The sequence below is a fragment of the Tachyglossus aculeatus genome, chromosome 19 (assembly GCF_015852505.1).
Source record: "Tachyglossus aculeatus isolate mTacAcu1 chromosome 19, mTacAcu1.pri, whole genome shotgun sequence".
Taxonomy (NCBI): domain Eukaryota; kingdom Metazoa; phylum Chordata; class Mammalia; order Monotremata; family Tachyglossidae; genus Tachyglossus; species Tachyglossus aculeatus.
Window position 1 is genome coordinate 5,773,713 of NC_052084.1, and position 16,713 is coordinate 5,790,425.

General features: G+C 40.7%; 1 protein-coding gene across 5 annotated transcripts in view; it reads left to right on the forward strand.

The window, feature by feature from the left end:
• CDC42BPA (CDC42 binding protein kinase alpha) overlaps positions 1-16,713 on the forward strand; it is a 212,196-nt gene that overhangs the window by 132,262 nt on the left and 63,221 nt on the right. For all 5 annotated transcript variants that reach the window (XM_038760800.1, XM_038760799.1, XM_038760801.1 and 2 more), the window contains exons 12-14: positions 4,519-4,652; positions 8,423-8,665; positions 8,937-9,047. In XM_038760800.1, coding sequence (XP_038616728.1) covers positions 4,519-4,652; positions 8,423-8,665; positions 8,937-9,047 — 488 coding nt within the window. The remainder of the gene's footprint in view (positions 1-4,518; positions 4,653-8,422; positions 8,666-8,936; positions 9,048-16,713) is intronic.

The following is a 16,713-nucleotide window of genomic DNA, read 5'->3' on the forward strand; positions in this document are numbered from 1 at the left end:
CTACATTCCACGGAAACTGCCCTCTCAAAGGTCACCAATGACCTCCTGCTTGCCAAATCCAACGGCTCATACTCTATCCTAATCCTCCTCGACCTCTCAGCTGCCTTCGACACTGTGGACCACTCCCTTATCCTCAATACGCTATCCAACCTTGGCTTCACAGACTCCGTCCACTCCTGGTTCTCCTCTTATCTCTCCGGTCGTTCATACTCAGTCTCTTTTGCAGGCTCCTCCTCCCCCTCCCGTCCCCTTACTGTGGGGGTTCCTCAAGGTTCAGTTCTTGGTCCCCTTCTGTTCTCGATCTACACTCACTCCCTTGGTGACCTCATTCGCTCCCATGGCTTCAACTGTCATCTCTACGCTGATGACACCCAAATCTACATCTCTGCCCCTGCTCTCTCCCCCCTCCCTCCAGGCTCGCATCTCTTCCTGCCTTCAGGACATCTCCATCTGGATGTCTGCCCGCCACCTAAAACTTAACATGTCCAAGACTTAACTCCTTGTCTTCCCTCCCAAACCCTGCCCTCTCCCTGACTTTCCCATCACTGTTGACGGCACTACCATCCTTCCCATCTCACAGGCCCGCAACCTTGGTGTCATCCTCGACTCCACTCTCTCGTTCACCCCTCACATCCAAGCCGTCACCAAAACCTGCCGGTCTCAGCTCCGCAGCATTGCCAAGATCCACCCTTTCCTCTCCATCCAAACTGCTACCCTGCTCGTTCAAGCTCTCATCCTATCCCGTCTGGACTACTGTATCAGCCTCCTCTCCGATCTCCCATCCTCGTGTCTCTCCCCATTTCAATCCATACTTCACGCTGCTGCCTGGATTGTCTTTGTCCAGAAACACTCTGGGCATGTTACTCCCCTCCTCAAAAATCTCCATTGGCTACCAGTCAATCTGCGCATCAGGCAGAAACTCCTCACCCTCGGCTTCAAGGCTGTCCATCACCTCGCCCCCTCGTACCTCACCTCCTTTCTCTCCTTCTTCAGCCCAGCCCACACCCTCCACTCCTCTGCCACTAATCTCCTCACCGTGCCTCGTTCTCGCCTGTCTTGCCGTTGACCCCCAGCCCACGTCCTCCCCCTGGCCTGGAATGCCCTCCCTCCCAACATCCGCCAAGCTAGCTCTCTTCCACCCTTCCAGGCCCTACTGAGAGCTCACCTCCTCCAGGAGGCCTTCCCAGACTGAGCCCCCTCCTTCCTCTCCCTCTTGCCCCCTCTCCATCCCCCCATCTTACCTCCTTCCCTTCTCCATAGCACCTGTATATATGTATATATGTTTGTACATATTTATTACTCTATTTATTTTACTTGTACATATCTATTCTATTTATTTTATTTTGTTAATATGGTTTTGGTTTTGGTTTTTGGTAATTTGGTTTTGTTCTCTGTCTCCCCCTTCTAGACTGTGAGCCCACTGTTGGGTAGGGACCGTCCCTATATGTTGCCAACTTGTACTTCCCAGGCACTTAGTACAGTGCTCTGCACACAGTAAGCACTCAATAAATACGATTGATTAATTGATTGAGTAGGAGGGAGGGAACATACTGAAGGGGGCAGAGAAAGGGAGTAGAGAAGGCTGGAAAGAATGAAGACTCTTGTACCTACCCTAGCACTTAGTACTGTGCTTGGCACATAGTAAGTACTTAGCAATATTACATCTCTGTGACTGAGCAATGCATATTGCAGTACTATTGCAATGATTTGGTTTTTTGGTGAAAATCATTGTTTGTAAGTAATGCCAACAAGGGCATAAACCAAAAAATGGTGGTAAAGGGAATATGAGTACTGGTGGAGGGACAGTTGTGGGGGTCGTGGTAGCAGCTTCAGTGGCAGAGTCTGCCCAAGGCAACTTGGGGTCAGTTGGGGACACAGTGTGGGGAGACACCTGATCCTGGAGCATTGAGCTTAGATGAGCAGAGTGATTTTGCTAAGTGTTAAGCGCTTAGTACAGTGCTCTGCACACAGTAAGCACTCAATAAATATGAATGAATGAATTTTGGCCATCCTTCTGCTCCTTGTGGATAGTGACAGGAAGAATATTAATTGCTCAGAAACTCCCAGGAGGATCTGAAAATCATCTAATATCCTTGCTGCATCAATAAAGGAAGGAATCTCTGAAATTCCAGGCCATAACCCACCATTTTGGTTCTCTGGGTGGCTTGAGAGTGACTGCTTGTTGAAGTCTACCAGAAATCAAAAATCAGGCAGAGAAGTGGTATGTTTGGTGATCCCGCCAACCCCTCTCGGCAGACACTAATCATATTATTTTTCTTAGCGAGGCTTTAAGAAAGTCGCATGTCACTTTTATGCTTTCAGTTCATGAGGTCAAAGTTACCATTTTTTTATTTCAGTTACATAAGAGAAAACTTTGAGAAATCTTAAATGATGCCAGGTATGTAAAGGAAGAAAGAAAAGTGAACTGTGGAACAAACTAGTTCACTCATGGAAGAGATATTTATATTGGCTTAGTAGACTGACACACCATTTTCCTGTCCTAGTGATTTCAGCATGCCTAAGACAATGAGTTGTTCATTTTTGGCATCAAATGAGAATCTTTTAAATGCATCCTTTTAAGTTTTAAAACGAGAATCAGCTCATGGAAAGAGAGGGTAACATTTTTGTGGATGAGTTAGTGGTTTTCCATGTATTTATGAAATTCTCATATTTCCAAACTTGCAGTTATTTTCTCATTTTCTTCTTTATTTTGGAGCCTGTTTTTTTCCAGGAATTAATGCTTTGCTACTGAAAATGTCCCATAAATTAGGGAGAGAATATTTGATCAGAAGATAGAAGTGTGCTTTGGTGTAGAGAAGTAGTATTGACACTGGCTAGAAGTATAAAGAGCTAGGTCCCTTATTGCTGACCAGCTTTTTGGCCAAGTAGAAGTAGTATTTAGTGAACATTCACTGGGCACAGTGTGCTGTGCTGGATGCTTGGAGGGTATAGAATAACAGAATGACACATTCCCTGCCCTCAAGGAGTATACAACCTAATTAAGGAGACAAACAAGTCTCTTAAATGCTGTAATCAGTCAGTGAGTCGGGGTGTTTATTGAGTGCCTGCTGAAGCTAATCAACCAATCGTATTTATTGAGTGCATACTGTGTGCAGAGCACTGTACTAAGTGCTTGGGAGAGTACAATATAACAGAGATGGTACACACATTCCCTACCCACAAGGAGCTTGCAGACTATATTAAGCATTTGTGAGAGTACAACAAATCTTTTTTCTGTTGTTCCCTCCCTAGTGCTTGGTACTGTTCTCTCCCATTTAGAGGCTTTGCAGTCTATTGGAGCAGAAGGGCAGTGGGAGGAAGATTCAAGCTGTAATTCAGAGTAGCACAAGTATATAGTTGTAGTAATGGTATTTATTGACTGCCTATTGAATGCAGTGCACTGTATGAAGTATTTGGGAAAGTACAATAACTTTATCGGGATGAAATAGTTGAAATTGAATGTACAGTTGAATATTCTTATAATTCAGAAGTGCTGAAGAAGAATATGAATACCTAAGTGGTAAGGGTGACTGTTAGATTGAAATAACTTGGGGTGTTGGGTATTATTTGAGAAAGACTTCTTGTTGGAGACTTCAATTGTGATTTCAATCTGTAAATCATAAAAAAGTGTGCCTTACAGATCTCTCAGAAATGTGTGAAATCCCCCAAACTACTCTCTAAGATTGAGGTTATACATGAGACTAGCAGGCTGTGGACATATCATACCCCGTCTGCCAGTGGAGGCATGCATGCTTGGTGAAATTAAAGTCGTGGTCAATATGCACAATTGCCAAGTAACATCAGTTGAAAAGCCATGTTCAAGTTTTTCTGTTGGAGGTTTTGATATTGGAACATTCTGAGTTAGACATATTTAGCTGCATTTGTTTTTACACTATTTTTTTTAAAAAAACTGTTTTATTATGTAATGGGTAACAATTTTAAGTCAATTTGTAAGGTATAACATGTAGTAAACTGTGAAAGAAACAATTCACAAATAGATAAGGGCCCAGTGTTACAAATGAAACTGAAAGTTACTTGACGATAAATTTGAAAGTGCTTGTCAGCAGTGTAGCAAAGATAGTCTTTCAAGTTTGATTTTTAAGAAGTACTGAATGTATTTTTCTGTGAGGGAGTTGACAGTAGCCTAGAAGGCATTGTGGTCATTATTAACAAATCCTCATTGAATGAAATGCGGCATAGTAAATTCTTGGGAAAATACACAGAATTTAACATTCAGTAGCTTAATGCATCTTGAGCCTTGGTAGGATTGTGGCATATTACCCATTGTGTAACAGCAAAATGACACATATGTCATTTACCCCCATGTCTTTGGAATGTTATCAAGATAACCAGACCTCAGTGATATCAAAATTCAAAACAGTACATGGTGTTCATTTTAAAGAAATGAAATGTGTAGGACCTTCTATGGTCTTAATGATGAGTTTTTTCCATTTGTTGGTATAAGTGATGATTACTGTTTGGGTGTTCAGTGAAATCTTTTTTTTTTTTTTTTTTAAGATTCTGGACACCTGGAACAACAGCTTGAGGAAGCTAGTTCTGCAAGGCGAGAACTAGATGAGGCTTCTAGACAAATCAAGGCCTGTGAGAAACAAATCAAAACACTAAAGCAAGAAAGGGAGGACCTTAATAAGGTAAAAAGAGCTGTATATTTCTTTCAACCTTCCCGAATGTTGTTTCAAATAAGACAGTTCAAGTAGAGAACAGTCAGCCTAGTTTTCCCAGAGCCTAAATAAGTTTTTTGGGAGGTGCTGTTGCTTTTTTTTTTTTTTTTTTTTTACCATTAGAGGGCTGTTTAGTGCATTGCAGCAGCAATGCCCAGTGTATAAGCAATGCATTCATCAGTCTCTTAGTGGTAGGAAAATCATTGCTTCTCCCAGAGTGATTTTCTCATTACAGTGAAAGCTTTACTCTGTGTCACTTTACTAACCAGAAAGCTTTAGGAGCCAGCATTTCTGTTCTCCCCTAATACAGTAGCAACCTTGGCCAGTTGATTGCCCCTTGAGAAGGTCTCCGTTTGGTAGGAAGAGTTTACAATGATATTGGTAAGGAAGAGGCCATTCTCCATGGCCTTTCACAATGTGTCCCTCAGGGAGCCCTAGAAGACCTGTCCTGGAAAGGCTGGGTAAGACAAACAGTTAACCTGATACTTTGGGGGAAAGTGCTGGGCTTTCCTAGTCTGATTTATATGTAACTGAAATCTTTGGCTATCTGGAACTTCCTGTATAACTTCCTCACACAGATAATGAGTACGATTTTTACTATTTCCAAGAGTAAATTTAAGCCCTGGGAGAATTGGACATAATATTAGCAAGCCTTAGATTTATCTTAATATTTCAATTGGCAAATGACAAATGATCAAGGCATGAATTTATCATACTTTATGGATTTTAGTATCATTCCTTTTTTATATCATCGTCAGTAGTATTTGTTTGGTGTCTGCAGAGTATTGAATTAAGTGTTTTAGAGAGTACGTCAGAGAGAAAAGAAAGAGTTCCTGACTTCTTAGAAGTTTACAATCTAATGGGAAGCAATCTAATCATATACTTTTGATTTAGGAGATCTAGTTATCAGAATGATTATTTCCCAGGCCCTTGGCTGTTCACAGTGGTATATGGGCTTCCAAGGGGTGTCAAGGAGATTTAGGCTTTTGCATAGAATTGTTGGGTAGTATTGGGGTTTTTTTTGCTTATTTAAATTCTATAACTAAAAAAGTGCAATTGTATCAAAATAATAGAGAAGATACCTAAGCCATTCATGGAAAAATGGAAAATCATATAACAGAGAAATTGGGTTCCCTAATTTTAAGGAGTTCTGAGCCATCTGGGAAAATAGGTGGGAGACATGGCCATTCAAATGGGACAACCCATTTCTCTTATCATGAGGGATTTGTATAGCCCTTGAGTACAGTCAGAATCTCACTTGGAAAAAGCTGTGTCTTTATGACTGTATAACCCAAACCCTGGAAAGTAGATTATTTAGTGATCAGTTGGCTGTACTGCTTCTTCCTTCAAGCAAAATAACAGATTTAACATGAATTGCCTTGCAAACAGTGTGAAAATTCTTCACAGAATGACAAGCCCTCTACAACAGCAGCATAGAGGTTTATGAAATTTTGTAGAAATTTGTAAACCGTGTTTTATGTATGGTCAATGTAAACATGGCCTGAATTGAACATGCTTTTGAATAGTTACTTTCAATTATAATGTTATCACCTTACATCCCTTTTTAATGGGTGGGAGGTGAGGGAAGTGGTCAGCATAAATAGGTGGGGGTGTCACCCATCCTGTGTACTGGGGTGCTTCACTTAGCTCTGGGGAAGAATATTAGCGCTCTATAGTTTATGGGATCTGTCCTCAGATTCCCTTTCCCTTAACATTCATTCCTTCAATCGTATTTATTAAGCACTTCCTGTTATATCATACTCTCACAAGCACTTAATACACACAAGTAAGTGCTCAATAAATACCACTGATTCATTAATTGATTCAAGTAGAGAAAACTGTATTGGAGTTTGTGGTACGAGTAGCATAATTTGGAGAAAGAGAAAAAATAAGAGGAGGAGGCATTCCCCAGCCTGGAGGGGAAAATCAAGTTGAGTAGGTCCCTGCCACTTAGACTGTAAGCCCCATGCGGGACAGGGATTGTGTCCAAACTAATTAACTTGTACCAACCCCAGCACCAAGAACAGTGTTTGACACATAGTAAGCACTTAAGAAATACCATAAAAAACTAAAACAAAACTGTCTATGACTCCTTTATTTGCAGTTGTTTAAGCTTTTTATATTTTAGCTAAGTGGTCTATGAAGTTTAAAGAAAAGAATAAAATTAGATCTGGGCTCACAGAGAACTTCACCCATAAACTAAAAGTATGGGACCAGAAATATGGTAGTGGAGGAGTTCAGGGAATCTTCATGGTTCTCTCTGTGCATGTATTTTCAGCCCACATTCCTGCATGGTTGCAATTTATATTTAAAAGCTTTAAGACAGCTTCATATTTGGCCTAATGCAAGTAGCTTGTGTTTTAGCAGAGCTTGATAATATTTTAGGAGTAATAATAGTTGCAATTTGACGTTGAGAAGGAGCAAGTAATTAGTGGGTGAAATCTGGCAAGGAGTTTGTGTTTTAGCAGAGCTTGATAATATTTTAGCAGTAATAATAGTTGCAATTTGACGTTGAGAAGGACCGAGCAATTAGTGGCTGAAATCCCCTGCCAGCTCCAACTCCTTAGAATGAAAGCAGGATGAAATTCCATTATTTGCATGTATATAGAGCTTGTCTCTAAAGATTAGGTGCTAGCGTCTCTTTATTTATTAATTCTTTAAATTATCCTCCAAAGTGATTATTTCTTCAGTTTACAGGTTAGTGTACAGGAGGCACAATCAGTCAGCTGTTTTCTGTAGTTGCTAATCATCCAGTGATATTAAAATATTTTATAAATATATATTCAGACACAGAACACTGGCCTAAGATCTGTGACATTAAGCTTTTAAATATAAATTGCAACCATGCAGGAATGTGGGCTGAAAAAATGTGGGCTGAAAATAAATGCACAGAGAGAACCATGATGATTCCCTGAACTCCTTCACTACCAGATTTCTCCTCCCATACTTTTAATTTATGGATGAAGTTCTCTGTGAGCCCAGATCTAATTTTATTCTTTTCTTTAAACTTCATAGACCATTTAGCTACAATATAAAAAGCTGAAATAACCGCAAAAAAGTGCTCTAGTTGTGTAACTAGTGCCCTGACTAATCATCAAAGCTAGATCTAAAATTTCAGGCCTACACTTTCACCTCCAATTTGAGTCATTTTAATAGTGTAAGAATTGTGAAAGTATTTATGTTTACTAAAAGGTGGCACCGGGGGCCTGTGCCTAGATTCTACAGCAGAACTGAGGCTGTTGTGACACAGCCTCACCTCTACTCACAACTGTCCTGGCACTCCCTCAATCTGTGGTTTTGTTACCCATTGATGGTGATTAATGTGTGCTTTTCTTACTGTCCTGTCATATTTACGTGCTGAAATTATTTTTGTTCTTTATGTAAAATGGGATTTTTAAATATGTGTGGGATTTTTTGTTTAGTCTTTTTTGGTTTTTGTTTTTTTTTAAATTCATCCTATAATTTTGGGGGCTAACCATTACCATTGCTTCATTTTGAAGAAACCAAGGTGCTGGGAGATTAAATAATGTATCAAATGCTGAAAAACATGGTGGTGTAGAAATCCTAAGGATTTAGCCCTGCTTAATGCTATGTTTTTCATTTTTACCTTTGGATTCACAGAAGTGATTCCTCTTGACTCCAGCCAGCAGTATATTTTGAAGGCTGCATTTGACCTTTAGTTTTTCAGGATTAGTAACTTTTTTATTTATTTATTTATTTTTTTTTACATGAAACTGTAGGAGCTAGTTGAGTCTAGTGAGCGATTAAAATCCCAAACCAAAGAACTGAAAGACGCACACAGCCAGCGGAAACTGGCCATGCAAGAGTTCTCAGAGATGAACGAACGGCTAACAGATTTGCACTCCCAAAAACAGAAACTTGCTCGCCAAGTTCGAGATAAGGAGGAAGAGATGGAAGTGGTGATACAAAAGGTTGAAAGCTTAAGGCAAGAACTGCGCAAAACAGAAAGAGCCAAAAAAGAGGTTAGTAGGCAAATTTTGCAGTTAATTGGGTAATAGTTATAGCTCTTTTTAAACAACAGAATTAATGCTTATTTCACTTTCTTTGTAGTTTCTGCAAATTGATTCTTGACCAAAAGCTTAACAGCTTGGTAGCACTATTTTTTAGTAAAGATTTGAATGATTGAGGGGATTTTTTTTTCCTTCAATTAAGAGATGGTGGTAATATGGGGAGAAAATATTCATTTAGTCCAAGAAAATTATATCAAAACCTACCTGTATTTGTTTTTCAAAGCTGGAAGTTCATGCAGAAACTGCAGCTGCAGAGGCATCCAAGGACCGGAAATTGCGGGAACGGAGCGAACAGTATTCTAAACAGCTGGAAAATGAATTGGAAGGACTGAAGGTCAGTTGGTTATGATTTGATTTTTTTTTAGTCTAATCAGCTCTGATCCCCTCCTTTGTCTAGGTGGACACTAGTTTCCTTTTTCTATGCCCTGGAATCCATGACCTTTGAGGATTTACTATTTGCTTTACAGCACTTATATGCACATCTTTAAAGTATATTTCATACATTATTTATTCGCATTGTCTTCCCCTCAAGACTGTAAGCTTGTTATGGGTAGGGAACGTTTCTGCCAACTCTGTTATACTCTCCCAAGCACTTAGTACAGTGCTCTGCACAAAGTAAGTGCTCAATAAATACCATTGGTTGATGAATTGATTTGTATTCATGGAAGGGAAGTTAGCTGCCCTGTGATCTTGAATCCTCCAATTCTTCACTCGCTCTTGAGGTTTCTGGCTGGTTGGCAGGTAGCTGTCACTCCTAAGGCCTACATGCTCTCAGCCTAGGCTGCTGGAAGGATAGAGGGAATTCTGTCATTTTGTAATGATTATACTGAATCCCCTTTGAAGAAGCCAATCATAGCATCTCTTCTGGACAGGAGAGTAGTAGTAGTAGTAACATGGATAGGTGACAGTCCCTACAACTTCTTGAACTGGATTTGAAGCCCAGGTGTCTGACAAACCTTGAGAGTTTCTAAAGGGCAGAAAAGACCCAAATGTTTGGCTTATTAGCTCTTGGAAACCTTTTCCCTGACAATCCTCTTTTCCACCCCAAATCCTTGCCCTTTTCAATGTTTCCGGTATCAAAATGGGAAGTTGACACTTACGGGAGTATTCATTGAGTGCCCACTTGGTGCAGTTAACTACAGAAGCATCTGGGAAGTTCGAAACAAGTGAGTGAGATGTTCCCTGTCCACAAGGAGCTAACACCCTAATGGGGGTGGCAAACATAAACTATTTGCAAACATAGTAACTATTTACAAACATAGTGGAGAAGCAGCATGGCCAAGTGGAAAGAGCATGGGACTGTGAGTCAGAGGACCTGGGTTCTAATCCTGGCTCTGCCAATTGCTTGTTTGTGACCTTGGGCAAGTTACTTAACTTCTCTGTACCTCGGTTCTATCAATTGTAAAATGGGGATTAAATACCTGTTCTCCCTCCTATTTAGACTGAGCACCCCATGTGGGACGGGGACTTTGTCCGACCTAATTAACTTGTACCTACTCCAGCACTTAGAACAGTGTTTGACACATGGCAAGTGCTTCACAAATACCATAAAAGAGTAATCAAGTAATTGAATGTACAGTTGAATAAACATTTGTACGTAAAGTGCTGAAGGTGAGTATAAGGAGGTTTATAGGAGCTAGAGGTAATTGATTGGATATTTATGATTTGGGATGCTAGAGGAGAAGCTTCAAAACCATGTCAGGGCGGCCCTCCCTCACTTTGCTGTAACTAAGCCTTCATCCTCTTTGAGGGATGCAGTTCAGCATGCTTAATCAATCAATCAGCGGTATTTACTGAGTGCTTATTATATGCAGAGCCCTGTACCAAGCACTTGGGAGAGGACAAAGAGTTTGGGAAGGTGTAGTGTCACTGTATGTGGATAGGAGGTGGAGCAGTTGTTTCCATACCAAGCTGGGCATGTAGATACATGACCCTTTTATTGTGTAGCTGCACCTTTCTGTAGAAGATCAAATAAGACAACAGAAGGCAATCCCTGCCCTCAGGGAGTTTACAAATAGGTTGGGAGAATGCCTGAAAATAATTTCCAGATCATAATTTACGGGAAAAGGAGAATGTTTTGCTACAACATGTTAGATTAGTCAGTCTTTTGCTATTGTTAGCTGGGCCACAGCTTGACATTGTCTTTTGGTGTGTTCTAAATTGTTTCTTCTTCCTAGCATGTTTATGGTTGTATCAGCAAAGTGCATCATTAAGCAGTTATTTAAATGTCAGTTGTCATCCATCTCTTGCTGATGGCCCACTTAGCAGAGTTGTGTTGGTTTGTCGGTTGCATTGTTGGCTTTTCTTCTTTTAAGCATTTCTTACCATTTGATTTTCAACATGGCTTTTAAGGGAAATTAATGGTTAAGAAACTGTGCAAGACCACTGTGGTAGGCACAGGCTTCACAACATTCATTCGTGCATTCATTTGTATTTATTGAGTACTTACTCTGTGCAAAGCACTGCACTAAGTGCTTAGGCAAGTACAATGCACCAACAGACACATTCCCCGCCCACAGTGAGCTCACAGTCTAGGAGGGGAGACAGACATTAATATACATAAATAAATGAATACATAAATTACATCTATATATACACATATGTGCTGTGGGGCTTGGAGGTAGGATGAATGAAGAGAGCAAGTTAGGGCAACACAGAAGGGAGTAAGAGAAAAGGAGAGGAGGGCTTAATCAGGGAAAGCTTCTTGGAGGAGATATGCCTTCAGTAAGGCTTTGAAGTGAGGGAGAGCAGTTACCCTCTGATATGAGGAGGGAAGGCATTCCAGGCCAGAGGCAGTTTGTGAGAGAGAGGTTGGCGGTGAGATAGACAAGATGGAGGTATAGTGAGAAAGCATCAGAGGAACAAAATGTGTGGGCTGGGTTGTAGTAGGAGAGCAGTGAGGTAAAGTAGGAGGGGGCAAGATGATTGAGTGCTTTAAAGCCAATGGTGAGGAGTTTTTGTTTGGTGTGAAGGTGGATTCATTCAGTCATTGTCATATTTTTCAGTCATTTATTGAGCACTTACTGTGCGCAGAGCACTGTACTAAGCACTTGGGAAGTACAAGTCGGCAACACATAGAGACGGTCCCTACCCAACAACGGGCTCACAATCTAGAAGTCTTGCTCAGTGGGTGAGGTATGGGAGAGTCACGACCAAGATTCAGCTAGAAGGTTAGACGGGAGAAGCGAAGAATGCAAGCTGGGGTGTAGTGGGAGAAGAGAGAACATGGGAAAGAAGGTGACAGACTAGAAGGTGGCTCCACCCAAAGCAAAATCTTGATTATATGAGGAAGATGCCCAAGGTCTGAGAAGGCTAATGCTGGCGCTCCAGATCCCAAACAGGTCCCACAGCCCCAGGGCAGGTGTTATTAATTAATCAGTCAATGGCATTTATTGAGTGCTTACTGTGGGCAGAACACTGTAAGCACGATGGGCAACCACAGGAATTCCTTGAGAAGTGGGGAAACATGGTCTGAACATCTTTGAAGGAAACTGATCCAGGCAGCAGAGTGGAATATGGACTGGAGTGGGGAGGGACAGGAAGCAGAGAGGTCAGCAAAGAGGCTGATAGAATAATCAAGGCGGTATAGGAGAAGTGCTTGTATTAATATGGTAGCAGTTTGAATGGAGAGGAAGTGGCGGATTTTAGCGATGTTGTGAAGATAAAAGTGGCAGGATTTAGTGATGGCTTGAATATATGGGTTGAATGACAGAGAGGAGCCAAGGATAATACCAAGGTGAGAAGTTTGAACAATTCCACTAAATAGATCTCTGTTAGCCTGGACCTCGGTGTTAGCACCACCTTCTTCCAGCATCTTGAATCAATCAATCAATCAATCAATCGTATTTATTGAGCGCTTACTATGTGCAGAGCACTGTACTAAGCGCTTGGGAAGTACAAATTGGCAACACATAGAGACAGTCCCTACCCCACAGTGGGCTCACAGTCTTAAAGGGGGAGAAAGACTTGAAAGACTTAGTGGCTTCTCGATTTAGTTTAAGGAAGAGAATCTGGGAGTAGCTTTTGGTTCTCTAAAGACAGTGAAAAACTCTGACTGAAAATAGGATTTCACTGGTATGAATTGACTCAGGACCTGTTTTCCACCACTGCAAAGTGAGAAGCAGCATGACCTAGTGGACTGAACACAGACCTGGGAGCCAGAAGGACCTGGTTCTTATCCCAGCTCCTCCGCTTGTCTGCTTTGTGAACTTGGGGAAGTCACTTCATTTCTCTGGGCCTAATTTACCTCATCTGCAATAAGGGGATTAAGACTTTGAGCCCCATGTGGGACAGTCCCACCTGACTGTCTTGTATCTACCCCAGTGATTAGTACAGTGCCTGGCAGATAATAAGTGCTTAACACATACCGTAGAAAAAAGGTGGCTCACGTGTGCTTCCACATATATCGTCCTGGGTCATCCTCTCAGCTTGTTTCCTGAAAGATTGGCGGTGTTTTTTAAAACCAACTTCAGCGTTCTTGGTTGCATCCTAAGATGTGGTTGCACAAAATAGAGGAAGTAAAATGCAATACCTGAGAATAAAAAACTTCCAGAAATTGAATGGTAGTTATTTGGAGCATGATTCTAAACTAAATTGGAAATTGGATGATATTTAAAAATGGAAGATGTTTCAGTAGAATTTCTCTCCCCAAATGACATTTTGGTACTTCACATTCTCTTCCACCTCCCTTTCCATTATTTGCTCAATTTATTAGTAAGGTTGCCTCTAAATAAAAGAATGTTCAATTGTGTGCTTTCTAAGCACTGAGAAAAATTACTCAGAGTAGCCTATTATTTTCTCTACCAAATACAATTTCTGCAGCTTTGCCTTTCTGTTTAGTTTTCTCAAAATGAATTTTGTAACTTCTCAAGTTCTTATGAATATGAGTGCTTCATATTCACTCAGTTCTGCCATACTGTGTGTTTTCAATACACATCTTAGCTAAAGGGCAATTAGGTAGCTAGGGAACAGTACTCTGATAACTCTGACAATTTTGAGCCTGTTAGGGTTTTGGAGTGTCTCTTCATCAAAAAGACTGCTTTTACACATGCATGCAGTATCAGAATGAGTGAATATTATGACCCAAGTTTTTCTTGAAACGTAACTTCCCAAGAAGGTAGCCCTTGGAGTATAGGAAGGTTGCATGTATATTATTCCTCTGAATTTTTGGCAAGAAAAGTTCTGCATAAATTTAGTGTTTATATTTACAGTCTCTTCCAGCTCCTAGGCAGGAAGATGTTGCAAACTTCAATGTATGATGACCCTAATTGCAGCAATTTATTAAAAGTTCACCTAGGAATAATAAAGCAGTTGCAAATGGTGCATACAGCAGTTGGTGATAGGGCTTATTCCAGCCAAGAAATAGTTTTCAGAAATCTGTAGGACTGTAAAAATCATTTTCAGCCTGTAAATTTCTACTATCCCAGCCACGTCTGTTAATGCCAGAGTTCCTGCCAGAGTCCCTACCTTCATTTATGTTTGGTTTATTTTATCTTATGTGTCAGTGGTCCGACAGGATGCCAGCCTTCACTGTTTTCAGTGTATATAACCTCATTTTCCCCACTGACAGCAATTCATAGGAAAAGTAAGTCGGGAATAAAAAGGAGAGGGGAATTGCACTCCATTTTCCTTTGATTTTAACTCATCCCACCTTGATTTCTTTAGGTACTGGCTTCAAGGGCCAGAGTATATTTTTTAATGGCTAGTTTTCTCTAGAGTGTAAGCTCTTTGAAGGTATGGAGCAACCAACCAACTCCTTTGCATTGCCACGTGCTTAGTATAGTGCTCTGCACATAGTAAGCGCTCAATAAATACCATCGATGATGATGCCCATATGTGTGTAATGCAGATGACATTCACAATTTATTTATTTTTGCTCAGTGTTTTCATGGAAGAACACAGAGCCAAGATATGTGCAGGATTTTGCGTAATTTTGCTGGTCCTTAGCCAAAATATATGTCGCAGTAAATTGCACTGAAAGTAGGATTTGGTTAATAGCAATGGGAGGGGAAAAAATTATTATATGATTTTTATATAATACATTTCCCCCAGAATTCATTGCTTGTATTATCCCTATCAGGAAATAGAAGACAGGTAATGTTATCCCTATTTTACAGATGAGGAGCCCAAGGCAGAGGGGTGAAATGACTTGCTCAAGATTTCGCACTGTATCAGTGACAGAGCTGGAGGTAAAACCCCATATCTATCAACTCCTAGCTTAGTAATATAGCTTGAGACCAGATCGCTTCTCTAATAGTAAATTATTATTATTTTTCAACTATCTTGGGGGTACTACTGGCTGTCAGGGGGAGCCAGGCTGAGGGTCGAGGTCTCATGAAACCCATAAAGAACTCAGGCACTTGTCCCCCAAGTCTGGGGATAAGGGAAAGAAAATATTCTTGGCAATCTTCCTGACCATGTCACAGTCCCCTTCTTGCTCTAACAGCTTAGAGCATCCTGAGCCGTAGTGGATTCTTATGCCTCTGACTCATTCTAAGCAGTGTGGTATAGTGGATAGAGCATGGGCCTGAGAGCCAGAACCACCTGGGTCCTAAAATCCCATCTCTGCCGCTTGTCTGCTGTGTGACCTTTGGCAAGTCACTTCACTTCTCTGTGCCTCAGTTACAACATCTGTCAAGTGGGGATTAAGACTGCAGAACCTGAAGAGGGCTTGTTACCGAGGTGTGTAGAACTCATCCAGGAGATAGCTGATCATTTAATACCCTTTTTATCTGACTTAACTGGAGCAAGGCATATGGTGGTTATTATTGTATTTGTTAGATAGGTGCCAAGCGCTGTCATGTTTCATATAATTGAACCATGATGTCAGTCAGAAGCATTTATTGATCCCCTCTCCTTCCCGCCAATCAGACAATGGTATTGAGTGTGTACTGCAGGCAGAGCACTGTACTAAATGCTTGGGAGAGTACAGTACAACAGAGTTGGTAGACAAGATCCCTGCCCACCAGGAACGTACAGATTAGAGGACTGTTTGCCTCCTATGGATCAAGACCTGTTCTAGGTTCTGTATACATTTTGCTAGCCACTGAAGCACTGTCTTTTGTTCCGTTTGACCAAGGCGACCTGAATGGAGAAGTCTTTTAAGGTTCACTGTTGAATATCAGTGGTCAGGGAATCCCGCTGTTGGTATCATAAGCAAACTGGAATTTGAGACTTAGTTTTGTTTCATTTTGCTGATGATGATAGCCAAGGGACTATATAAGATATGTAAATGCTAAAAGAAGCTTTTACCACCTACTCTAGGTAGCTAAAAGTGAAGTGCAATGAGAGCTTTGTGAGTGTGCTGTCTAAAATAGGTACAGGAAACACCAGTTGATTTCTTTGCCAATATCTGTAAAAAAGGAGTGGTTGCTAAAGAGTTCTCTTGGATACAGCCAGGGTAGAAGGAACTGAGCCTTCAGAATTCTTGACTGAGAATGTGTTAAATGAAAAGGCTCGTTGAAAATCTCCTCTGAACCTGGGTTTAAATAGAAAACCATTCAGGTGAACAGATCAATGAATAAAGGCAAAGGCAAATTCTTAGCATTGCATCTGTAAAGCAAAAAAAAATGGCTCCTTTATTTTTGTTTGAAAAATCCAAAGCTTTTCATTATTATGTGGAGAGCTTTGAAAAAGACACTAAAATTTCAAAATGGAAAAGTTCCATAATCTGTCTGATAATCTGATAATGGAAAGCTATTCCTGCCCTTTGTTGATGGATTGTTTCAGCTAGATGTACTAACTGTGATTGCAATTAGACAAATAAATGCCAGGTTTGCAGTGGTGACATCAACTTCTTCCACTTAAACAGTATGCAGTGTCATTCTTGTAGTGCCTTTGTAACTTTTACAGCATACCTACAGTTGCAATGTATTTTAGCAAGAAAACAGTTTTATCTCTGTCTTTTTAAAGTGAAAAATTACGAGTCTCACTTAAGATGCAGATGCTTATTTGCTTTGAATTGCTATTGTTAATTTAAGGAATTAAAAATGTTACTGATA